Source organism: Ochotona princeps, chromosome 19 (genome assembly GCF_030435755.1).
Source record: "Ochotona princeps isolate mOchPri1 chromosome 19, mOchPri1.hap1, whole genome shotgun sequence".
Taxonomy (NCBI): Eukaryota; Metazoa; Chordata; class Mammalia; order Lagomorpha; family Ochotonidae; genus Ochotona; species Ochotona princeps.
The window spans coordinates 36,479,286-36,504,099 of record NC_080850.1 but is presented as its reverse complement, the minus strand read 5'-3'; the positions used below and the strand labels follow the sequence as shown (position 1 = coordinate 36,504,099).

At 46.6% G+C, this 24,814-nt stretch overlaps 3 protein-coding genes across 5 annotated transcripts in view; 2 read left to right on the top strand and 1 right to left on the bottom strand.

Annotated features, from left to right (window-relative positions):
- The first annotated feature begins 397 nt into the window (after window positions 1-397).
- On the top strand, window positions 398-1,301 carry LOC101525514 (cytochrome b-c1 complex subunit 8). The gene is made up of 3 exons (XM_004586401.3): window positions 398-541; window positions 654-820; window positions 1,183-1,301. The coding sequence occupies exons 2-3, from the start codon at window positions 667-669 to the stop codon at window positions 1,275-1,277; spliced, it is 249 nt and encodes an 82-aa protein (XP_004586458.1). The 5' UTR covers window positions 398-541; window positions 654-666; the 3' UTR covers window positions 1,278-1,301.
- A 5,309-nt stretch (window positions 1,302-6,610) lies between these two features.
- LEAP2 (liver enriched antimicrobial peptide 2) lies at window positions 6,611-6,996 on the top strand. The gene is made up of 2 exons (XM_058677901.1): window positions 6,611-6,713; window positions 6,853-6,996. The coding sequence occupies exons 1-2, from the start codon at window positions 6,657-6,659 to the stop codon at window positions 6,994-6,996; spliced, it is 201 nt and encodes a 66-aa protein (XP_058533884.1). The 5' UTR covers window positions 6,611-6,656.
- Window positions 6,997-13,524: 6,528 nt separating this feature from the next.
- The window catches only part of AFF4 (ALF transcription elongation factor 4), a 68,496-nt gene continuing 57,206 nt past the window's right edge, over window positions 13,525-24,814 (bottom strand). For all 3 annotated transcript variants that reach the window (XM_004586403.3, XM_058677297.1, XM_058677298.1), the window contains 8 exons: window positions 23,111-23,205; window positions 22,485-22,548; window positions 22,240-22,376; window positions 21,932-22,003; window positions 19,033-19,126; window positions 18,019-18,062; window positions 16,942-17,162; window positions 13,525-13,773 (listed from right to left, as the gene is read on the bottom strand). In XM_004586403.3, the coding sequence (XP_004586460.2) occupies window positions 13,646-13,773; window positions 16,942-17,162; window positions 18,019-18,062; window positions 19,033-19,126; window positions 21,932-22,003; window positions 22,240-22,376; window positions 22,485-22,548; window positions 23,111-23,205 (855 nt within the window). In that variant the 3' untranslated portion in view covers window positions 13,525-13,645. The remainder of the gene's footprint in view (window positions 13,774-16,941; window positions 17,163-18,018; window positions 18,063-19,032; window positions 19,127-21,931; window positions 22,004-22,239; window positions 22,377-22,484; window positions 22,549-23,110; window positions 23,206-24,814) is intronic.

Here is a 24,814-nt window from a genome sequence, read left to right as displayed (position 1 = left end):
ACAGCATCGGAGGTGCCTCAAAAAAGCTACAACCAGAGCTCCCACGAGATCCAGCAAGTTGAACCCGGCTTTGCACTTCCAGCGCACTGGAAATCCGAGCGTGTGTGGTGGACCGAGACACGGCGCCTCCGCGCCTGCTGAGAGACTGCCCCACGGCGTGGAGGAAGGCGGCAGGCGGAGCCCTCGGCAGAGCCTCCCCGAGGCCCTGGGACCCTGGTGTCGGCGACCCTCACGTTCTCCTTGCCCTCCCTGTCCGGGCTCCCGGGACCCCACAGACGCGCCGCGCTCCCGGGACACAACCAGGCGCAAACGCCGACGCACCCGGAGGCCTCGCCCACCCAGCGGCCCAGCGGCCAGCGCGCGGCCACTTCCCTGAGGGACGGGCGACGACGGCGTCTTCCCCTGGAAATATCTAGAACATGGTACCCTCCGGAAGTGACTTCAGGACCTCCGCGAGAGCCGTCTCCGCTCCTGCCGGAAGTGACGCAAGGCGGCGACAGCGGCGTCCTACTCGTAGGATTTGGAGGGCGAGCTGACCCCTGTACGGCGACCGAGGGGCGCGGGCGGCTGGTGGCTGGGGTCCCGAGAGGGTGCGGGCCAGTGGCGCGTCCCGAGGCTGAGCCAGCGCTCCCTGTCCGCCTTGGGTCCCGCAGGGCCGCCGCAACGATGGGCCGCGAGTTCGGGAACCTGACGCGGGTGCGGCATGTCATCAGCTACAGCCTGTCGCCCTTCGAACAGCGCGCCTTCCCGCACTTCTTCAGCAAGGGCATCCCCAACGTGCTGCGCCGCGCCCGGGCGTCCGTCCTTCGCGTGGTGCCGCGTGAGTGCGCGGGGCGGGGGCTGGACGCGCGAGCCTGTCCCGAGCTGCCCAGGGTTGCCCCCACAGACCTGCTTGTAGGGCTGGGCTGGCTTGAGGTCACGTAGGGGCGCCCCTGCAGGTCATAGCTCTGGTACAAGGGTGCCTTGGGTGTTGGCTTGTGCAGCAGAGTGTGCTGAGCGGGGCGAGCTGGCAGCGACCCTGTGGCACATCTTCCTGGGGAGGAGGGCCCCCCCCCCCCCCGCTTTGTTCGAGTCACCCTTACTGTGGATGCGGGCAGTCCCTTTCTGGAGTCCGGTGTCCAGGAGGCCTGCGTGGCATGTCAACCCTGTGCTCACTGTGTTTCCCGTTCTGGGGTCTCCCAGCGTTCGTGGTGTTCTATCTGGTCTACACCTGGGGAAACGAGGAGTTTGCCAAGTCCAAGAGGAAGAATCCAGCTGATTTCGAACATGACAAATGAGCAGCTCTGGGGCCCGCAACGGCGTTACTGTGAGCGGACTCTGGTGTGACCCCGGTTCCTGCGGCTCCCCTCCTCAGCGTGAACCCCGACAGCATCCTGGTGGTGGAGGGGGGTGTAGGTGTCACCTTCTGATCCCATGATAATAAACTCTGACAAATGTGTTGTAACTCATAACGTCCTCAGGCCCCTTCTTGGTGACACAAACGAACTTGTACATCTCACACCTGCCTGGCACGGAGAAGTAGTTTGCCCATAGTTACACACGGTGCAGTGTGGCAGCCGAGGGTGTGTTCTTAGGGCAAAGCTGTGAGCACTTCTGCCGAGGTGGGCCGGAGCTGGAGGAGGAAGGCAGCTGAGAAGGGAGGCTTTAGGCGACCACTGACTCGGGCAGCAGGGTCAGAAAGCCTCGGCATTGGCTCTGGCCCTTTGTCAGAAAACTTTGCCCCTGCTGTGGGCAGTGTGGTGCAACTGCTGAGGACAGTACATGCGTGGCCACCATCCTGGGCCAGGGCACCGGTTCAAGTCCCAGCTGCTCAGCTTTGGCTCCAACTTCCTGCTAGTGTTGGTGGGAAGGTCCGGGGTGGTGGCCCAAGGCCTGGGCCTCCTGCCAGCACTGTGGATCCTGGCTTATGCCTGGTGAATGGAAAAGAAGGGGTACTGTCCCAGGAGGTGGGTGAATCCCTGTAGACCACAGCACTGGTCCCCATAATCTTGAAGAAAAAAGATTCTTTGAAAAAGAACCTTTGAGTGATCTTTTTAGTAGAACAACACCATGTTATGTTCGCCAGGAGATGGTGGCATCTCACACTGTTCCTTTGTGGGAGAAGCTCCAAGGACACTTCCTGCTGGTTAGCTGTAGCTTCCACAGGTTGACTTAGCTTCTGGCTCAGACTCTTCTTTCCTTTTTATTTATTTAGTTTTTAAAGATTATTTTAAGCAGTTGGGAGAGGAAGCTAGCTCACTGGCTGCAGTGTCTGGGATTGGGCCAGGCAGGAGCCAGGATGTCCAGCCCATTCTCCCACATGGGTGCTAGGAGTCCAAGCACTTGGGCCATCTCGCACTGCTTTGCTGGCATATTAGCAGGGAGTGTGACTGAAGTGCAACAGCTGGGATTCAAACCACCCTTCAGGGTGTGGGTTGTCCATGTTGTAGGTGGCAGCCTAACGTGCTATGCCACAACAAATAGGTATATGACCCCATGTTTTCCCTTACCCTAATGATTGATGCTGCTTTCTAAGAAACGAGTAAGTGGGTGCTTCATCTAGAGGGTAAGATGTCGGTGTAAGACCTACCTGCCCTCAGCTCCCATTCCTGGGTTGCACACCTGACCCTGCCTGCCAGTGTTGCCCTTCAGAGGCACCAGTGATGGCTCAAGGGATTGGCTTCTTGTTGCCCAGGTGCTGGGGACAGGGAACTCTGTGTCAAGTTTTAGGACAGTGTTAGGAAAAGGCCCAACGTTGAAATACTTTGAAAGTAAAATCCATGAAAAACCACTGATGGTGAGAAAGGGAGTTGGGCCCAAGCCTTAAATGGTCACTTCAGGGCCAGAGTCATGGTAAAGGGGGCTGAGTTTTTGCCTGGAGTGCCAGCATCCCATATCGGCCCTGGTTCAAACCTCTGCTGCTCCCTTTTGGATCCAGCTCGCTGCTAGTAGCCTGGGAGAGCAACAGAAGATGGCCCATGTGCTTGAACCCGTAGCCCATGTGGGCTGAAGCACCTAGAAGCTCCTGGCTTTGGCTTGGCCCAGTTGTGGCTGTTGTGGCCATTTGGGGAATGAACCACAAGGTGGAGCATCTCCATTTCTCTCTCATTCCCTGTAACTCGGCTTTTTTTTCCAAGGATTTATTTTCATTGGAAAGGCAGATTTACAGAGAGAAACAAGATATATCCACTGACTCACTCCCTAAGTGGCTGTGATAGCTAGAGCTGAGCCAAACAGGAGCAGGAGCCAGGAGCCTCTTCCTGGTCTCCTACTCAGGTGCAGGGTCCCAAGGCTTTGAGCCTTCACTGCTTTCTCGGGCCACAAGCAGGAAGAAGGGAAGTAGAGCAGCTGGGATACTAACTGGTGCCCATATGGGATGCCAGTGCTTGGAAGTGGAGGATTAGCCAGATGAGCCACTGCACTGGCCCCAATTCTGCCTTTCAAGTAAGTCAACAACACAAAATCTTAACAACAACAACAAAAAAAAATGCCCAGTCACTTCCACACAGTGGACCAGCAAGCAGCCTGCAGTCCACAGCTGCTGGAATGTCTCATTGACATAGCTGGCTCATGTAAAGTCCTTGGGAGGTGGCAATGGTCAAATGAATGACAGGGGTCTGACAAGGTGGCACAGGCTTCACAGGGCCATTTGTCGGGAAACCTTGCCTCCTCCCCCTCCCAGACATGTGCCAATCTTCTCTCAGCTCATTGTTCAGATTTATTCACAAGTATTGCAACATGTTTGAGAACTGATGAGAGCTGCAGAACTGAACAAGTGGTGCAGTTACCCTCCTCACCCTGCAGATTGGGCAACCTCCCTTGCTGGTGGTCCTCCCCTGGCAGGCAGCCCTGAGCTCCCCCAGCAGCTGGCCAGCCTCGCCCTCCTCCTCCTGGCCTCGCTTAATCTCTGGACGTTCAGGAAGAGTTGACGCTGACATCTTTGGAGACACCAGCTCAGGAGAATCATCCTTACCCTCGCTCTTGAGCTGGGACCAGGCACTGCACTTGCTAGTCTGACTCCTTTGTATTCCCAGAGCTGCTTAGTTCAAGTGTTCAAGGCTGCCCTAACCTGTCTTGCTCAGGGGCTTCCCTAAGCTGGGGCCTAGCCCGGGTCCTGAGGCTGCTGGGGTACAGAAGGTGGGGAGCTACTGTAGCTTGGTGGTTCTGAAGCTAATAGGGGATGTGCCATTTATCAGAGACTCCTGATGACCCCTGGACCTGGAGCCCCCAGCCCTGGGTGGACTGCCTTTCCTGCTGCTGGGCTGGGGCCACTGGCTCCTGTTCGGCCTTCGGCCACATGCCTCTGCATGCAGGACTCTGTGATACCTAAGGCTCTGTGCCATGGGTCAGCACAAGTCCCCAAACCGCTGAGCTACTGAAGCAGGCCCACAAGTCTGGGGGGGTGTGGGGGAGGAGAGGGGAGCAAATATACTTTGCCCCAGCACTGAAATTTTACCTGGAAAAGTTTTCCCATTTCAGTCTTTCATCTTTTATTAAGCTCCTCCTGTTCAGGGAGAACAGAAGTTTCTGGTTACCACCAGGCCCTAATGATCTGCCCTCTGCCTGGAATGTGTTTCACGCTGTGGCTCAGGTGACCTCGGCCTGGTTCTCACCTTACATCCCAGGCCACCAAGTCCCTATGAGCTGAGTTCGGAGTGGCCAAACTCTCGTCTTATTTTCTTCCTGTCATGGATCATTCCAGCATGCAAATGTCAGTCCCAGAGAGGCACAGAGTCTGCTCCTGTCTCACTGACTGAGCGAGACTAAACCTCGCTCAGCCCCATGCAGACTCCAGGTTCTTGCAGTTGCACATGCCTTCCCCGCAACTCACATTGTAGAGGAGTGTTTAAGCCCTGGCACAGGAAAAAGGTGCACGCTGTTAATTCAGTCACTCAGCGGAGATCCCATGCATTTAAAAGCTCCAGTATTTTAGTTTCAGAAATAGGCTTTCCCTCAATCTGGAGGCAATTGAGAAGGTTGTGGACAGTTGCTGCTGCTTTGCCTCTGCATTTGATGTAAACAAAATGAGAGTTCACATACATGGATACTGAGATGCTTTCCACAATCACCAAGAAGTCGCATCTTGTGGAAGAGGGTGGCCAGCAAGGCAGAGTTTCCAGCCACAAATGTCTTGTGGCCTTGTTGCTCTCCGGGGAGGGATCCCAGGGCTGCCCACTCTGGAGTGGGGCACAGCCATCACAGATAAACCTACAGGCTTCTTGGGTTGTGCTTGGAATACAAAGGCAGAAATGGAGGGCTAACAGAAATCCTATCTCCAGAAGCCATTTGGCACGTCACTTAGGTTGCTGGGCTGATTGAGGGAAGGCTGGCACCGAGTCCACCAACCCAGCTGGCTGCAGGGACAGCATGTTGCCACTCTTTTGCTTATCTAATCGGCTTTGTGTTCTTTACCCAATGTTCACTAGGTCATCACAGCCTCTTTCCAGTCCCACAAGCTCCTTCACAGGCCTTATATCTCAATCTATTTAGTGGCCAAGTCCAGGGGGAAGGGACAACCCACTTGTGTTCCGTGTGTAGAACTGTCAGCTGGACTTGCTAGGTTCCCCCAAGGTGTAGGCAGTGGCTGCATGGTCCTGAGAACTGGAAGATCTGTGGGGTTACATTCCACCCAATCCCAGCTCTGCTCCCACTATCCCCTCCCATCGCAAGAAGCACCTGCTGCTGGCCTGGCTGCCAAGACTGGTGCCCATCCTGCTGTACTTTCACATGTCCTGTGTCTCCTTGGCCAAGTCTTCAGTGGGATACCACATGAGCTGTCTTGCTACGGGTCTTTTTGGCCTATCCTTCCAGGCCATGGGAAGCTCTCCATCTACGGATGGTTTGGTTGCAGATAGCTCAGCCTTACTGTGCCTGCTGCCCTGAAGCTGCTGGGAAGGGAAGCTCCACCTCGGAAGAAAGCTTGTTCACTCAAGGTTCACAGTGGCTATTTGCCATTGCACAAGTTCAGCCACTCTCTGAGGCTAGGGGCTCCAGCTCCCCGCCCCAGCCACATGTTTTAACAAAAACCTCCTATCATTCATTGCACTCAGCAGCCTGCAAGAGGGCAGGTTGGCCTGCCTTTCAGTTTCCCACAGCTGGGTCTTAGGTCCACAAGGATATTGAACTGGCACAGGTCATTAGGTTGGTAGCTCACAGATGTAGCGGAGGGGCCAGGGCACCACAAATCCTGTGGGCTGGTGCTACCCAGCTGACCGCTTCACACCATGACCAGTGCTCCCTTCCCGGACAAGGCCCAAAGAGGTCAATGGTATCTTTGAAGACTTCATTGTTAGAGTTCTGTATTGATGGGCGTGATCTCACTGAGCTATTTTGGTACAGAAATCTGGCCAAGTTCCTAGGCTCCCTCAGTGGTTTCACGTGGCTTTCAGAGGGAGGGAACAGCAGTCAGTGCTGACTTTGGGTAAAACAGATGAAAAAGTCCAGGTGTGCAACACAACCACTCAAAGTCCAGATGACAGATCAGTCAATACAACGTGCCTGAAAGGCAACCCCTGAGCATTCCTCTGGTAGACATTAACTTATTAAACTGATCCTGATTACAAATAGAAACTTTGCCCCCATCTCACCTGGCAACCACGCCAGGGCAGACACCAGTCTATAAAAGGAAGTGGGAACTCTCTGTGGTCCTCAGGCGCCGACACCCTGGCTTCAGCAAGATGTGGCACCTCAAGCTGTTGGCGGTGCTCATGATCTGCCTGCTGCTCGTGGGCCAGGTAAGGCAGGGGCCAGCTGGAGAAGGTAGTGGGGGTGGGACTCAAGCACCCCTGAGCAGTGGCTCCCTGCTTCAGCGTGCAGGATCTCGGCAATGGCCCGCCCCTCCCCTCAGGCGGTGAATTTGCTTCTGCTTTACAGATGGGGGGCTCCCCAGTACCAGAGCTGAGCTTGGCAAAGAGGCGGCTGCCGAGGATGACCCCGTTTTGGAGAGGGGTCTCCCTGAGGCCCATTGGAGCCTCGTGTCGGGATAGTGCCGAGTGCATCACCAGGCTGTGCAGGTGAGATACACCGGGAAGGAGTGACTGGGAGGACAGAGGCTTCCACCAGGGCTGGGAAGGCAGCCTGTCAGAGAGTGGGAGGCTCCCATTTCTCCTGTGCCCTCCAATTGCATCCACTGAGCAGAGAGGAATGAAGCCCAGCAGAGGTGCCCTGGGCACTCCCAGACTCCATGTCTTAAAAAGATGTTTTCTCTTCTCCTAGAAAAAGACGTTGCTCCCTAAGTGTGGCCCAGGAATGATGGATACTCTAGGGAAGAGAGGCCAGCTGTCCCCTCCGACAAGACTCTGTCCTATGGAATGTTGGTCAATGGTGCTCTGGCGGGAGATCCCTAGGTGAAGCAACCTGGGGATTTTAATATTCAAAGACAGATGTTTTAAATTGGTCTCCATCTCTTTTTACAATGTTGTTGTGTGGATGAGTGTTAAATAAGCTTTGCACTTTAGAGTTTATTTTTCTACAAATATTATTAAATGTCTCATTGAAACTGGCAGTCTGGAATCCTAGCTCCTGAAGGATGCAATCTGTACATGATAGCAAAAATCCAGCATTGCCTGATAAGAAAAGTGGCAGTGTGGTGAGATGACTATCCCAAGAATCGCACAGAGAACACAACGGCAGCTTAAAGGGAAAAGCTGAGCCACAGCTGTGTCATCACGCTGGGCAAGGCCCCAGCCTGTGGCCCTGGCTCCCGGCCCCTCACCTTCCTGCACGGAACTGTCAGAGACGTGTCACACAGATTGGGCACAACTTTGTCTACGACTGCATGAACCTAACAGAACTGAGAGAAAAATCTAGTTTCACGAATTCATAAAGGCCCAGACCACTAGGAACACCAAAGAGTATCTGAGGTTTCTCCTGGGCAGGGTGAATTTTGATCCATGCCCCAAGGACGCACAGCTGGCAGGTTCAGAATTGCTATGGCCATGGTATGTGAGACCCAAGCTGGCAGGGTCTCATGTGGAACAAGGGTACTGGACGCTGAAATACAGCACTGGAAGCGCACAGAAACAACGGAGTGAGAGCTGAGAAAGAGCACAGTGTACACAAACTTTAATACAGAAAATCTATTTGATATTTATTAAACTTAGTCTCTCCAGCTATGGTTTGGCATTATACAAAGCATCTTAATGACACAGTAGAGTTAAAAAGATCTTTACAAATTGAAATGTGATACCCTTGTCTCCAAATATTTAATTGTCATAAATTTGTTTAAAAATACACATTAAACGATGTTTGACACTCTAAACTTTCTATAATCTCAATACCACAAAATACATATAATATACTATACAGATGTGGAAAAATCTAGTTAGTATTATAATACTTTGCTCACCATTAACAGCTTTATTATGTGAAATGCACATACTGACTTAGAAATCCTAGCTTTAGAACCCCAAAGTACCTCTGAAATCTTAATGTATTGCAACAAAGAAAAAAAACCCCACAGTATATAATTGAAATTTTGGTTGAGAATGTCAGATGCCTTAATATTTGGGATAAAAGAAATGTAAAACAAACAGCTGGGTCCCGTAAAAAACAAGGGCACCCCCTCACGAACAGTACCTTGCTGCAGAAGCAACAGCTTTAAAATTTCTCAGCGGCGTCATCTCCCCTCCAAAACCCTCCCCAAATATCAAACCGTTATTTACCAAATAATTTTAATTTCAAATAAAAGAATTTTTTAATAAATATATAAGCATTTCCATCCTCCATATACAAAATTTCTTAAAACCACTCAAAACGGAGGCTAGATAGAAAGTTTTCATGTTCATAACTGTGCTTACCAACCCTCCGTCTGGCCCTCCCAAGGTGGTGCCTTCCTAGGTACTGCCAGTCGGGCCAGCTCTGTTGGTGCGCCTCCCTCCCCCCCCCCCCCAAGTACTGCTGAATGCTCAGGTCGGTAATTTGCCAGGTGCGTGCAAAAAGTTGTATAAAGGGGACACTTCTTGAACAGCAACAACAAACTCAACAATATAGATAACCATGGCATTGATTTGAAAGGCAGTATTTTCAAATAGCTGATCTCCAGAAAGGAACACAGAAAACTCCAATGACTAAAAGCTGCAAAGACACCTCACACGGAAATAGTAAGACCCAAACTCGGGATGACTGGAGTTTCTGGGCAGGAGCTTTCCCAATCTCGTTCAGGAAGCTCTGTGCTCAGAGTGGCAGTTGACGCTCAGCGGCACGATGGTGGCAAGGACAGACCAACGCTCACGTTCCTGAAAGCCAACTCCCTTGCATGGCGATGTCTGAAGCTACAGGTTTAGGCTGCCCCCTAAGAGTGATATGACTTTAGACAACGCAGACACCTTATCCCATGACCAGATACCATTAAGATACAGCTATTCTTTGTATTCCCTTTCCTGGAGACAAGTTTTTTTTGTTTGTTTACAATTAATCACAGGGTTCACATCAATAGGAACTAAGATCAGCTTCCGCTTTACTGATAGCACTCTTCCTGTCACTTGGTTTTAGGGCTAAAGTCTCAAAGCAGTCTTCTCCATTATTGAGCATGCTCACAAACTTGACCCATTTGGCCTCTTGTCCCTGTATATTTCAAGCCACCCAAGCTCTTCTATTGATTTCCTGAAGAGCAACCTTACATATGCAGTGTATGGGAAGAAAAGCTGCCTCTTCAACACACTGATACATGACACTGAACGGAAGTCTGGGTTCCACTCAGGGATGATGAGTTACAGGAGTCTGTATGGATTTCAAATGCACTGGCTCCCCAGGTCACTTGGATTTTTTTTTTTAAAACCCAAGGCATCACAATGTTTATAGAACAGGCACCCCCACCCCCAAATGCTGTTCCTGGGGACCAGACACAAACTCCTATAAATCAAAATACACAATGAAGCCATTTTGCTCAATTAGCAACTGGAAAAGTAAAATTCTTCCCCCACCCCATCCCATGAGAGCCCTATTACACTACAGAAGGGCTCAAATATATTTTAAAAGTTAATTTACTACAAATCATAGTAATTAAGCTTTAACAATCTAAAGGAATACACATTGCACCCTTGAACATTAATATTCAAGGTGTCAACAAGAAAGTGTCTTAGATCAATTTAATAAATAATGTGGAAATAGCTGCACTAAGCTAAAATACTAAACACACACATTTTGACGAACTAATTTCATGTTTCCATACATACATACATACATATATATAAGTGTGTATGTGTACATAATCTTAAGATCCAACGTTGCATACCCTCATGCTGAGAGGAGTGCACGGGGTGCCCTCCCCTGCACAACGAAGCGTCACTCTGTGGAGTGCTCACGGGCTGCTCTGAGACCCCACTGAGCCCTGGCCGCTGGGGCCAGCACTTTCGTCCTAACAGGTGCCTTTTGTAGGCTCTCGCTGCGCAATGCAAGCTCATCCACTACGAGTTAATGTACCAAAGTTTCTGTCAATTTAGCACAAAATGCTTTCTGGGCTAGCTGATTCAACCGTGAATGAAAGAAAACAAACAACAATTAAAACAGAAACAGTGAATCTAATAAAGCCACAAGTGTGTCACTCAAAGTGCAGCCCAGGCCCCTGCGGAGTCTCTGATGTGAGAGCTCTCCTAGAAGGACAGGTGTGCGCGCGTGGGCGTGCACGTGCGTCAACACCCTAAGCTGCGTGGATACCGGAGAAGACAATCAGTGGTGGCCAGTCTTCTCTACTCTTCAGCAACTACAGCTATGAATTTCTCAGAAGTACTCACTGCTCGAAAAGTCACTTTCTTGGCTGCCTGCTCAGAAAAAGGTGGCACTGAGGCAAGGGAAGGGCTGGACTCTGCAGATTGGAGCCCGGGCTGGGCTGGGGGAGCCTGAACCGCCTGGAGGGAGAGCTCCCCACCGCGCAGCCAGGCCTGGCAAGGCTGCTGAGACAGCTTCGTCCACCACAAGCGGGTCGCTGGTGGCCTGTAAAGGGTCCAGTGGTGTGGGCTGCTGCCTCCAGGCAAACAAGTGTGGGCTTACAAGAGCAGTCCACAGAGGAACTTTTGAAATAGTTGCTATTTCTATAATTTCTACATATGAAGTGTCAGTCTCGGACAAAAAGTTTTTCTGCCACTTGTCAAAACTGAGTTCTAAATGGTGAGGAGACACGGAGGACACGTACTGAGGGGGAAGGAGTGGTCGCCTTTAAGGAGACCCGAGTATGCGCCGGAGCAGAGGACGACACGGAACGCTGCAGCAGACAGACATGCAAGAGAGGAAGCAGCATTTCCACAGACTAGGAGGGTGAAGACTCAGCTGTTTGGGAGGCAATTTTGATGCATTGCCCATTTCCACCTACTGGGAAAAAACTTCCACAATGAAAAGCTTGGACAATTCATTTTCTAAGAATGAACACTTTTAAGGAGAATATATTTGTGGAGCAGCACCATAAGGCATCAGGAAACTCTGCTTTCACAAAGCATCAGTGGGGCCCGAGAAGTGCTCTGGTTGCCTGTCAGGGCACATCAGCGCGCAGAGGGCTCCCGCTGACTGCGGCTGCTGAGGAGGCCAGAGCCCAGAAGGCGTGGATTCCGTTCCGAAGACATCACAGCGAATGGCAGGCTTGGCGTCAGACACGGCAGATGGACAGGGCACGTGCGTGACTTGATTCACAAGGTGTTTCTCACTAATTTACGATTACGAGCACTGAGAGAAGTTGTCCTCTTAAGGAAAACTGTTCCTAGGACACACTAAGGTTAAATCAGAAAGGTTTAAGAGGAAAAGGTTAAATCCAACATAATTTACATATCTCAACTGTTAATGATACATTTTAAAAACAAAACAAAACGAGGTACGGAACAGGTCAGAACAGGTCACAGGACGATGAGAGTTCACTAGTATCAGAAAGAAGTGTAAGAGAAACTCAAAGACAAAAAGAGATTCACTGCACCATTGAATGTTGAGATTTTCCACCCATCTTCTCCCTTTCCAATTTCAAGCCTCAGCCACCATCTACGTGTAGTAGGGCCATCTTTTTTTTTTTTTTTCTTCTCTCCTGGGCTGGACAGATTTATTTTTGGAATGAGAAGAAGGACAAATTATTTTTTGAAGCAGCATTATCCAACTCGTTAGACTAAGTCATGTACAAAAGCGTTAGTTTTACTGGAAAAACGGATGTGGCCCTAAAGGAAGATTTGAAAGGAAACAGAATTTAATATTACTATAGAAGACCAACTATGTACGGGCGGTATGCTCCTAGTGTAAAACTTCATCTGTAAACAATCCATAGAATTTTCATTGAAAGGTAAGATTTAAGGCACACGAGACAAGAGAGGGGCGTCAAAAATAAAATATGGAAGGTCCATTTGTCACCCTTGAGTCCTACATGCATGTGACAGGGAAAGGAACTTGGAGACACAGTTCTTACAGAGCTGGTTCCCAAGCTTTGTCCCTGCTCCCCTATCCTTCCCCAGAGAGCTCATCACGAACCGAGTGATGTGTTTTTCTAGCACAAATTTTCTGATCCCATCAGAAACATACATCATTGATGAGGGCCTTCGCAATACAAAGGGAGTAAATACAAGATATGTTTAAAAAGGAGAAAAATCCATCATCTCCCCATTGGGCATTAGAACTGAAAGCTGTACAGCAAAAGCACACCCTCCGAAGCGCCAGCCCATGCCACAACACTCGCTGCAGGCTCTTGTCAGAGCAGCACAATCTAGTATGAGACAAAGAAACTGGCAGGGAGATTTTTAACCTTCAAACATCAATTCAAGAGACACAGGCAACAACCCTCAGGAGAAGGACCATCTTTTGCTTTTTTTTCCAATAGTAATTTACTCTGCTTCAATTAAGTGTCAAATGATTGACAGCAAAAAAGAACACATGGTTTTATAATACAACCCCTATAGTTCAAGATTGTCCTTTTATGAAACCATTCAATATGCTATCATTCTCCTGGGAAGCTGCCCTTTCTCTTCCGTAATGCATTAAATGCAAGTCATAGACACCTCATGATTGTTCTAGTGTTATAAACACACATTCACAGTTTCTGAAGTAATGCATACCAAATCAGACACATTTCATTTCACATCCACATAGAATGACATCTTCTCATATTTAAGTGATTTTTCATGTGTATAATATCCTTAATACTAAACATCAATTCTACAATAATAAAATTGTAGTTAAGATTTGAAATAATATTCAGGTAGTAGGAATAGACACAACAGGTCCATATTTTAGATGAACCAACTCTTAACTCTTAGAAGAGCTACCACAAAAAGACATTATTAGGTAACAAACTTCCCAAAGTATATAAATAAAAATGTTTACATTAAATTTATGCTAAATATTCAATAGAGTAAATTTATAGGCAGAAATAATTAACGTTTCAAACAAGCCCCAGTCTGGGAACTTAGAAAAATTAAAATAAATAGAATTTCATTTCCTTAGTTATGAATCACAACTGGTATTTCAATCTTATTATAAAGCATCTTGCAACTGCGCTGCAATTAAATAATTTTTCACATTGGACATGTTGAAAGGGTCAACTAAAATGATGGTTTTGGGTTATTAAAAACAATACATGTACCAAGGAGGAGAAAATCATTCCTCATTCTTAGTGTCAACTAGGTGGCATGTTATGGCAGTTTCCTTTGTGATGCGACACAGTGTTGTGGAGAAAATCAGAGGCATCAAGAATATGTTCAGTTCAAGACATCAACTTGGTATCCTGGCGGAGCCAGTGCAGTCCCTGCCGGGTGTAACGGACCAGATCTGTCATGATGCTCGCGTTAAAGATGAGTGGGCCCATCACCTTATCCAGTTCAGCAAAGAATTCTAGAAACAAACACATTTATTAAGTAATATATATTCTTTTGAATCACTGCTTTAAAATTCTGAATCTAGACCAAGAAACAATATTCATGGGAAGTAAAAAACATTATTCCCCATCCTAAAATATTATTTTTATCTTTTACAACAAATACCTTATATTCTTAAGTTATATTTGTTTCCTAATTATACGACATCTTTCACAGAAAGCACTGTGAGGAATTAAAGTGATTTACATACAAACAAAATACTACTGACAGAAATTATAGATTGCTACTATATACAACAAACACTATTAAATAAAGACCTAGTGCAACAACATATTATTTCAAAATATGTTTTTGCGTCAAAAAAAAAAAAAGCCAAGAGACAGAAAAAGGAAGATTATTTTGATTATTTTGGTGTATTTTCCCTACCAATCTATGGGAGTTAGACACTAAGAAGATCTACGTGACATTTTCCTGCTCTGACCATGTGCATATACCATTCATATACCAAATGCCACTTTTGTTTTTTAAAGATTTGTTTTACTTGAATGGTAGAGTTTCAGGGAAAAGAAGAGACACAGAAAAAGAGAGAGCTATTTTCCATCCATTGGTTCACTCCCCAAATGACTGCAGGGCCAGAGCTGAGCCAATCTGAAGCAAGGAGCTGCTAGCTCTCCCACATGTTGTACAGAGCCCTAAGAAATTGAGCCACCCTCTGTTGCTTTCCCAGGAAGTAAGAGGGAGCTGGATAGGAAGTGGAGCATCTGGGACTTGAACTGCAATCCATACAGAATGCCAGCACCAATGGTGGAAGTTTAACCTACTGTGTCACAGCACTGGTACTCACACGCCATGTTTTCAGATGATTTTTTAAAAATTCAGGCAACTGGGCCCGGCGGCGTGGCCTAACAGCGAAAGTCCTCGCCTTGAAAGCCCCGGGATCCCATATGGGCGCCGGTTCTAATCCTGGCGGCTCCACTTCCCATCCAGCTCCCTGCTTGTGGCTTGGGAAAGCAGTCGAGGACAGCCCAAAGCTTTGGGACTCTGCACCCGCGTGGGAGACCTGGAAGAGGTTCCTGGTTCCCGGCATCGGATCGGCACAGCACCAGCCGTTGCGGCTCACTTGGGGAGTGAATCATCGGACGGAAGATCTTCCTCTCTGTCTCTCCTCTCTGTATATCTGACTTTGTAATAAAATAAATAAATCTTAAAAAAAGAAATTCAGGCAATTGAAATAAGGGGATTCTTCCGACATAAACAACTACAGGCTGTTATCTAAAACCAGTGGGATAGAGAGAGAAAGAGGGAGGACAGTATCCTGAGGTTGGAGTCCAGTGTAATCACTTGTTTAATAACAAAACATGATGCCAAACCCATTGGTGTGACACCACCAGATTGAATCCACTGGCCGATCTTATTATCACCAAAAAGGGGCCTTGCTACACACTTCCTAATTAAAAACAAGAGCACCATCTATGAAGCACGCTTACCTGAAACACTGAACTTGAATTAAGTCTCAAGAGGAAACTACTGTATAAGGGAAGTGAATGGGCATAGGGAGTTAAGCAGCATCCTAAGGAAAGGATTAATGAAATCCACAGTCTGACACATTTTCTGGCCTGGCTTCTCAGCATCAACTGGAGGGCCAAAACCCAAACAAACGACTTTTTAAAAAAGGTGCACTGACACAATGAGAAAAACTGATAGTAGACAGGAACAACACGACATAAAGCAGCTATGGCTAACTTCAGTAGCTGCTGTCACAGTGTGGGTAGAAGCAGTCACCATGGCATGGCAGACTTACGGATCCTCAGCCTGTGGCTCCTGCATCCTGTATGGGTATAGGTTCGAGTCCCAGCGGCTCCACTTCTGAGTCAGCTCCCTGCTCCCTAATGGCTGGGAATGCACCAGAGGGTGGATCAAATGCTTGGGTTCCTGCACCCATGTGGGAGACCCAGAGGAGGCTCCTGGTTCCTGGCCTCAGGCTGGCTCAGCTACTTGGGGATTGAATCAGCAGAAATCTCTCTCTCTCAATCTGTGATTCTGACTTTCAAGTCAAAATAAATCAATCTTGAAAAAACATACTGGGATCAAATATCCTGGCAGCCCCACTTCCCATCCAGCTCCCTGTTTGTGGCTTGGGAAAGCAGTGGAAGATGGCCCAAAGCCTTGGGACCCTGCATTTGTGTGGAAGACCAAGGAGAGGCTCCTGGTTCCTGATTTAGGATTAGCTTAGCTCCAGCCATTGTGGCCACTTGGGGAATGAATCAACGGAGAGAAGATCTTCCTCTCTGTATCTCCCCTTCTCTGTATATCTGACTTTCCAATAAAAATGAATAAATCTTAAAACAAAACAAAACAAAATAAACAAAAACTAGTACAAATATGGGATCCTGGTGCATGCAAGGTGGGGACTTCAGGCACTAGGCTACAGTACCGGGCCCCAAATCAGATTTTTAAAAACCTAACTTTAGTTTTCTCTTTTTGTAAAGATTTGTTTATTTTTATTGGAAAGTCAGATATACACAGAGGAAGCTCTTCCGTCCATTGATTCACTCCCCAAGTGGTCGGAACAGGTCATTGCCGGGACACAAACCGGCATCCATTCGGGATTGCAGCATGTGCCAAGGTGAAGATTTTAGCCACTCGGCAACCTTGCCAGACTCCTAACTTTGGGGTTTGTCTTCTACCTTGCAATCACCATTTTTCCTCTTTAGGATATGAATCTTGGATTTACTTCTGCCTGTCAGTACTTGAAGTACATGCTCTCTGGGACAACAAAACACAGACTGCTGGGCTACTTCAGTATTCTGCAGAGCTGCCTGACTTGACACAAGGTTGTAGGTACTTTCTTGGATACTAAATATCACAGGTGCACAGATGACTAGATGTAAGCCCAAGCCTGTGACCAACTTCAGGCCATCACCCTCAAACAGAAGACATACTTTATAATTTTTACAATAAGACTGCACTTAAGTGTGGCAGAAGAGAGGCCTATTTGTCTTTGGCCAAAAAACAACTTAGTGTAAGTTATCTGTGTCATGAGTTGTAATTTTTAAACAAAATTAATTAGATTTAGTGGAGATGAGTAGCAAACTGAATAGACTGTTAGCTCTAAATTAGGCCACAACTTAAACATGGAACAGCCCTCTGAACAACTCCATCCCTCCTTGGCAGACCCACTTACCTTTTTGCTCTTTGGAAAGCTGTTCAGCTTGGTCCCAAATTTCAGTGGCATAGAGGAAGTTGGATGTAACCTGCACATAGATGGCTGCCATCTGGTGGATCTTCTGTGAAATGGTCACTGATGAGCCACTTGCTGAAGCACTACTGGCTCCAGAAGAGTAACTTCCTGAATTGCCTGGCGAGAGCTTTGGAGAAACAGGGGAGGGCATCCCAACAGCTTTGCTGCACAGAGAGAAAGAGGAAGCAGGTTCACATGGACGCAGTGAGCCTTCTCAACCAACACACTCCTGATGGTCGCCACATGAAGTCTTTGACTATCGGATTCTTTTAACTAGAAGGCTCTTCAGAAGTACAATTTCTCCTACTAAAAGTCACTATGTTTAATTATAATCTTTTCTAGGTCCTTTGTTATAATGAATAACAGCAGAACAGGAGATGGTCAATTGAAGACGCAATAACCCTGATAGCAGCGGTTCAAGGGCTTCGAAGCAGCGTGCCCTCACTCTGGCCCAGTACAAGTCCCCACCTAGGCAGGCTTGCGATGGCCTCTCGTTCATATTGCTCTGAATCCTACAAATACTGCACTTTTCCGGTTCAGCTCAATTATTCAGAGGTGACAAAAGGTGCAAGTATACAGAACGTTAGTTCTTTTAAGAATAAATGAACAGCATAAAGAATAAAACTACTAAAGAAAAGAGACTTCGTGTTTATTTCTGTCCTTCTGGGTGAGGGAGTGAGGTGGGGCTGGGGGACAAACCGCAACTATGCCACTAACAGGTGCTGGTGATGCCAAGACCCGAGGGAAGATGAGCCTACTGCGACAAATTTATGTCACTAGGAATCAACTGAGAGAAGAGCTGAGGTGCAGTGAAAAAACTCAAAATTTCCCCAAGTGAAAATATCCCAGGGTGGTTTTCAGGGTGGTTTTCTTATCAATTCATACTTTATTAGAAATAGTTTTCATTTTTAAAGTAGTCATTTTTTCCCCAGTTTTGAAAGCTGGACCCTACCCATCCCGCTTTTACATTACAAATAAACTTGTCACAAATCATACTTTATAGGATAAAATTATACCTACCTTCCCAAACCGGGGGATGGTGCTTGAGAATTATTGTAGGAATTCTGTGGGAAAAGAAAATGTACTTGAAAAAACCCTTATTACTTAAAAAGTACTAAGCATACCCAAAAGTGCTGAGCCAGAGATGGTGTTAAGCTTTATAAATTTAAGGTACCGAAGTCTGTACGTGTGTGCAGTTGTGAATACACAACAGAAAGACGTTACTAGGTGACAGCTGGGAGCTGGAAGACTTCACAGTCGGCAAGGAAAGAATGCGTCACATCCAGACAGATAACGTGGAGCCGTGAGGGCAGAGGGCCGAGTCATACTATGTGCCAGGAATGTACATGACCCATATAATGTACGTAAAACAGGTTTGAACAAGAAACACAAGACTATAAGGGACTTACAGACCAGGGTTAAGAGTTTGGATTGAGGCTGTAGGCTCTGGTTAACCTACTGAGGGGTTCCAAGTAATCAGAGCAAGATTCTAGGAGGATTTATATAGTACTGATTTGAAAAAGCACAAAAATGTTTTAGGAGGCTAAGACAACAGTCTAAAGAATGGTTGTGTAAACAAAATGTCATTAATGGGGGGGTGGTGTCAGGCACAACTGGCTTATTGTGGCCTGGGAAAGCAGTTGAGGATGGCCCAAAGCCTTGGGACCTTGCATCTGTATGGGAGACAGGAAGACACTCCTGGCTCCTGGCTTTAGATTGGCTCAGCTCTGGCTCTTGAGGCCATCTGGGGAACGAACCAATGAAAGGGAGGTCTCTCTCTGTAAATGTACTTTCCAATAAAAATAAATACATAGTTTAAAAAAGGAAGAGATTACTACTGAAGTAGATAAAGCTGCTGATACAGCTGCTGAAATTCTACAAGGAGCTATTTGTGCATTTAAATACACCCCAAGAAAGCGCCCAAACAGTGGCTCCTGTCCTGCTATTTTACCTAAACACAGGGCAATTCTGGGGTGGCAATGAGAGCCTGCAAACCCTGCCTCTGAGAACAGAATGGTCCCCTGGCACACTGACCTTCAGGTGCTCCGTGAGTGTCTTGGAGTATTTCAAAGCATTTTCCTTCTTCAGCTTAAACAGCCTCAGGTACAGCAGAGACTGGCACCGCAGGCTGGCAAATAGAAAAGGGCAGTTTGTTGAAGCAGGACAGCTGGTCATATTGGCACAGACAATCTTTGCATTTAGTAAGAGTACAAGACTAGTGCATGATAACAAACACTGGCTTAAGGTGAATAACATTAACCCTGAAACAAAACCAAAAAGTGTGCTGTAATTGTGGTATAAATCCTGGGGTGGGGGATGGGGAATGTCCAAAATTCAGCACTAACCCTCATCATTTGCTGTTATTCAAAATCAAAAGCTCACTCATGAGGGCACCCATGCGTCCAAGTAACACTTGCACTAAAACAAATGATTCAGGGGCTGGCACAATGGCTCAACTTGCTAATCCTCCACCTCCAAGTGCCAGGATCCCACACTGATGCTGCTTCATGTCCTAGCTGCTCCACTTCCCACCCAGCTCCTTGCTTGTGGACTGGGAAGGCAGTGGAGAATGACCCAAGTTTTTGGGACCGGGCACCTGTGTGGGAGACTCAGAAAAACATCCTGGTTTCTGGCTCAGTTCACCTTCAGCCATTGCAGCTATTTGATAAGTAAGCCAAACGAGGGAAGATCACTTTCTTTTTCCCTTCCTTTCTGATCCTATCTTTTAAATAAATAAGGAAAAAAAGAAAGAAAAATGAAATATAAAATGAAATTGTTAAGCTAAAGAATCTCCAAATCAAATTACAAATAATCTGAAGTTAAAAACAACAACAAAAACAAATGTTAACAACTTTGGATACTCAACTATGAACAATATAACTCCAGCACAGCAAAACTCTGACCACGCACCACGGATCCAGCATGGTCACCCTGCCCCATCCAGTCATGCTCTCCACTCTGTGCTCAGATGCGCACTCTCCTTCTTGCCATCCCTCTGTGTCCTCTGCCTAGGGTAGGTCTTCTTGTCTCCAAGTCTTTATCTTATTTAAATATATACATATTTAGGGCTCGGTGTGTGGCATAGTCAAGTAGGCCGCCGCCTACAGTGCTGTCATTCCATAGGGGCTGTGGTTCCAGTCCTGGCTGCTCCATTTCCAATTCACTTCATGACTCCTGGCTTCGGCTTGGCCCAGTTCTGGCTGTTGCAGCCTTTGGGGAATAAACCAACAGGTGGAGGACCTTTTTCTCTGTCTCTCCCACTTCTCTGTAACTAACTTTCAAATAAATAAAAATAAATCTTAAAATTTAGAGGCAGGACGAGAGAGAGAAAGAGACTGTCTGCCTGCTGGTGCATGCTCTGAATGCCCAGAAAAGCAGCAGGAGCGAGGTGGGCAGGGGAAGATCCAGGAGCGAGGCCGCTGGAAGGCGGGTGTCAGGAACACTCAGGAGGGTCACTGTCACTGTGCCTGGCGGAGCACATTGGCAGGAAGCAGGCTCTGGGAGCAGGGAATCCAGGCACTTGGATGTGGGCTGTGGGTGTCTTCAGCACCGACCTAAATGTCTGCTCCCATTCTTGCTTCTTAGACTCAGGGCTGCATTTACTTTCCTTTCAAGGCACTTCATTCATACAGCTGAATGAGTATTTGACAAATTGCTGGTTTTTTTGTTTTTTGTTTTTTTGCTGTTTTTACATTATAATAAACTCCATGACAAACAGGACTGTTGTCAGTTTCATTCATAGTTGTGTTCCCCACTTTAAACACGGGATTAGGCCAAGAAAATGTCTACTAATAAATGAACTCATCTATTTGTCTCATTTATTTTTGGACTAAACAAACAAACAAACAAATAAATAAATAAATTGCTTTTCGTATTCTCAGCAAGCTAGATGCTTGTTCCTCAAACAAGGTACATTTGTAAAGGGGGAGGAAAGGTACCAAGAACCCTGGTGGCATTGCGGGGAGAGGGCATGCCTTTGCCTTGGTGACGAAGATGTCATTTGAAACAATCACATCCAGTAGCCAAGTGCCTGAGTCCAGCTTCCTGCTAATGTGCACCTCGGAAGGCAGCAGCTCAGAATGCAAATTCTTGGGTCCCTGTCACCTACACTGGAGAGTGAACTGAGTTCTCACCTTCCAGCTTTGGCCTGGCCTGGTCAGCTCTCTGGGGAATGAGCCAGTAGATGGAAGATCTTTCTGACTCTGTGCTTTTCAAATAAACAAAATAAATAAAAACAAAACCCAGAACATTCTGGAAAAATTGCCATTTACAAGAATAGGGTGCCTTAGTCTATCGGAACCTGCAGAGGATACCTGGCACCACACAGAGGATAGAACAAATCAATCAACTATCCTAGCCATATGATGGCAGTGAAAAACTGGGCAAACGGAGACTCTAAGGATGGACTATGTCAATCAGTGGATTCTGCAATGACTTCATCGTGCTTGGAATGGCGAGACTGCCAGCAATTCATAACTGTCGAATATCAAAACCACTTGAGCAAGACCCTCAGAGCATGCCCCACATCAGGGACCTGGGGTGGGTGGGAGGCCGGGTGGGGCTTCTCCCTTTATCTTCCCCTTTATCCTAGACACAGAAAAAAAAAAGAAAATGTGGAAATAATAGTCTTACCCACTTTTCTGTAGCCCTTGAACCTTTGTGCCCAAATTAACCATGTACAAATTGTCAAAAAAAAAAAAAAGGAGTGCCCTAGTATAAGCCTCACCATACAGGGTGAGGGATCAGAGAGTGACAATGACAACTAAAAGCTTTCACACTCTTTCAGTAGGAATTGCTATTTCCTGCTTGACCCATCAAATGCAGAACTGGGTCAGAGTCACAGAACCTGGATTCCAGGCTAGCACCCAGCAGAGCACACAGGTTGATGAGAAACTGCTGGCGGATTGGCAGAAGCCGAGCGGGTGACACTCACCAGAGGACTGTGAGCCTTTTGTCTGCAGCTGTAGCATCTGGTGCCAGGTAACTCTTCAGCTTCATAGTGTACCTGTGAGTGAGCAACAGCAGATACATGTCTAACACAGCATAACATACATTCTGACCTCAATCTCACAGCTTCTGTTGTCCTTCAAGAATCAAAACCAAACACAAAGGCAAAAACAACAACTCGATCACCTAGAGCTCCCTATCCAAGCAAAATAAGGCAGTAAGCACCGCACCGAGTTCACTGTGATGGCAGCTCCCTCCTGGTTAGGCCGGGACACGACACGACTCTCCACTTACTTGATGAGCTCCACTGTCTCTGAATACATAGGAAATGGGGATTTGGATTCCTGAGCATTCTTCTCCAACGCGTTCCCACATTCGATAAAAGACACCACAGCATCAAGATAGTACACGGCTTTCTCAAACCTATCCGACTGAAGAAATAAGAATAAAACATGAGTAGGGATTTACAACAAGTACAAGCAACAAATGAAGTAAAGTTAGACTGATTAATACAAACTGTGAGGAGAATATTGACATACCAATGCATCTGCATTGTGCTTTAGCTTTTTTGCTTCTTGTAAATAGTGGTCGGCTGAGTAACTTCTGCAATGGAAATTTTCAGTGTAAGTCACATGGTAACATAAGCATGCTAAATTTTCAGTTTTCTTGTCCAAAAGTACAGAAACTAAGCTTTTATTAAGCAATTATTTCAGTTATTACCTCAAAAATGTATTTGTTGGATTATGAACATGGATGCTTTTTGCCAAATCATGACAAATCAAGCTCCTAAGTATTTACTACTTATTCTTCCAACTTGCTTGAAAAATTAACAGAAAAGATGTGAGCAGGAGAAAATCTTTTATCAAAATAGGAGAGAAAAAACCACAATATAAAAACACTGCTCTTCCTTATGCAAGACCATCTCCACCCTAAACAGTGACGCCAGCAGCAGCCAAGCCTTCCGGGAGAGAACAACATTTACTCTGCATATTGGACCACAGTGTGAGGCTAAAGGAGCAGTCCTTGGCCTAGTCGGAGCCTTTAAGTTAAAATCCAAATATTTTAGGGTTCACACATGAATCCTGGCTGTTGATAGAAATTAAAATGAATTTTTGATTTGTTGGAATGATTTCCTTAGGACATAAAACAATCATATTTATCTCACCTGTCATCAAAGGCAAGCTTTGTTCTCCGAGGCTTAGACGTGTCAGGAGTCGGTGTAGACGGAGGACAGTTAGAGGCACTATTTGGAGCCTTTTCCTGACCAACAAAATATATAAACACATTGAAAACTAAGAGATTAAAAGGTAAACTCAGAGTTTCTTCAGACACTGGTTAAAAATTCCATTGCGTTTGGTAATCAATTTTCTTGCTTTAAAACTTGTATTAGCTTTTCATGTCAACTATTTTTCACAGAACAGGCCATAACCAAAACATTCTCTTATTGATGAAGGGTCTACTATGTGCCAGGCATAGGTTTATGTACTTGTTAAAACAGAAACAGAAACCCAATTTCAAAATGGCAGTCCTACTTAGGGCAAAATTTATCGGTCACTACTGACTGATGAAGCAATATTATACACTAGGCATCCTGTGCTTAATACATCCTTGGCACTATCAAAGTACTTCATACACTCATTAACCCTCCAACAATCTTAAGTATTGCTATTATATTAAATTTTTAAAAAAAGCAATGTCAAGAAAGTGTAGAATTTACCCTAGTTCAAACAACTTTAAATGGCATTGTTAGAATTTTTAATATGAAATCTAGATCTGCTTAATTAAAAAAAATTTAACTGCCTTCTTAAAAATTCTTTTAAAGTTTTTTTTTTAAACATTTAATATATTTTTAGTGGAAAGGCAGATATACAGAGAGGAGGAGAGACAGAGAGGAAGATCTTCCATCCGATGATTCACTCCCCAAGTGACTGCAACGGCGGGTGCTGCGCAGATCCGAAGCCGGGAGCCAAGAACTTCCTCCACGTCTCCCATGTGGGTGCAGGGTCCCAGGGCTTTGGGCCGTCCTCAACTGCTTTCCCAGGCCACAAGCAGGGAACTGGATAGGAAGTGGAGCTGCCGGGGTTAGAACCGGCGCCCATATGGGATCCTGGGGCGTTCAAGGCGAGGACTTAAGCCGTTAGGCCACAGCGCTGGGCCCAGCCTTCTTAAAATTTATCCTCTCAACAGCATGTCTATTCTTCTCCCTGTCCACATGGCCTTTTATGTCCATTTTTTAAAATTTATTTTTAATATTTGCACAATTGAGAAGGATGCATGCCTATGTGGGCCACTGATCAGAGTGGGGAGGGTCAGTGGGACCCTTTTTCCCCCACTGTCTTTCCTCTCCTGCATCCAGGATGGGGAGAGGGCTGTTCCTTGGTGTCAAACCACTCCAGCACCTGGGAACAGATGAAGCCCTGGAGACCCAGATGTATAGCAGAGTGCCACAAGGGTGACACCTGAGTGGCTTGGAGAGCCCAGATACCATGGGTCTCACGGCTCCAAGGCTTAGAAAATCCCTCCAATGTGTACTGGCTGGTAGAGTCCACCCCAGTGTATCCACAGACTTAACTGCCCTCCATCAACTCTTTCATAAGATGAAGAACATTTTTCCACCAAAAAGGAAGGAAAGAAGGAAGGAAGGAAGGAAGGAAGGAAGGAAGGAAGGAAAAAAGGAAAGAAGGAAGGAAGGAAGGAAGGAAGAAGGGAGGGAAGGAAGAAAGGAAAGAAAGTACTACAGCATTTCTTTTATGGGTGTTGTACCGACATAAACCTGACAACATAGTGTCTTACTACTTGAGCTTAACATTCATTTATAATACTCCTGCACTCAATTTTTTGGCTTTTCTGACAGCTTTTCAGTTCATCT

What these genes read in the sequence shown, in the direction of transcription:
- LEAP2 (XM_058677901.1), top strand. Translation starts at nt 6,657, where the DNA reads ATGTGGCACCTCAAGCTGTTGGCGGTGCTCATGATCTGCCTGCTGCTC. An exon ending in GCCTGCTGCTCGTGGGCCAG is followed by an intron (nt 6,714 to 6,852) that starts GTAAGGCAGGGG and finishes TCTGCTTTACAG; the next exon opens with ATGGGGGGCTCCCCAGTACC.
- LOC101525514 (XM_004586401.3), top strand. Translation starts at nt 667, where the DNA reads ATGGGCCGCGAGTTCGGGAACCTGACGCGGGTGCGGCATGTCATCAGC. An exon ending in CGTCCTTCGCGTGGTGCCGC is followed by an intron (nt 821 to 1,182) that starts GTGAGTGCGCGG and finishes GGGGTCTCCCAG; the next exon opens with CGTTCGTGGTGTTCTATCTG.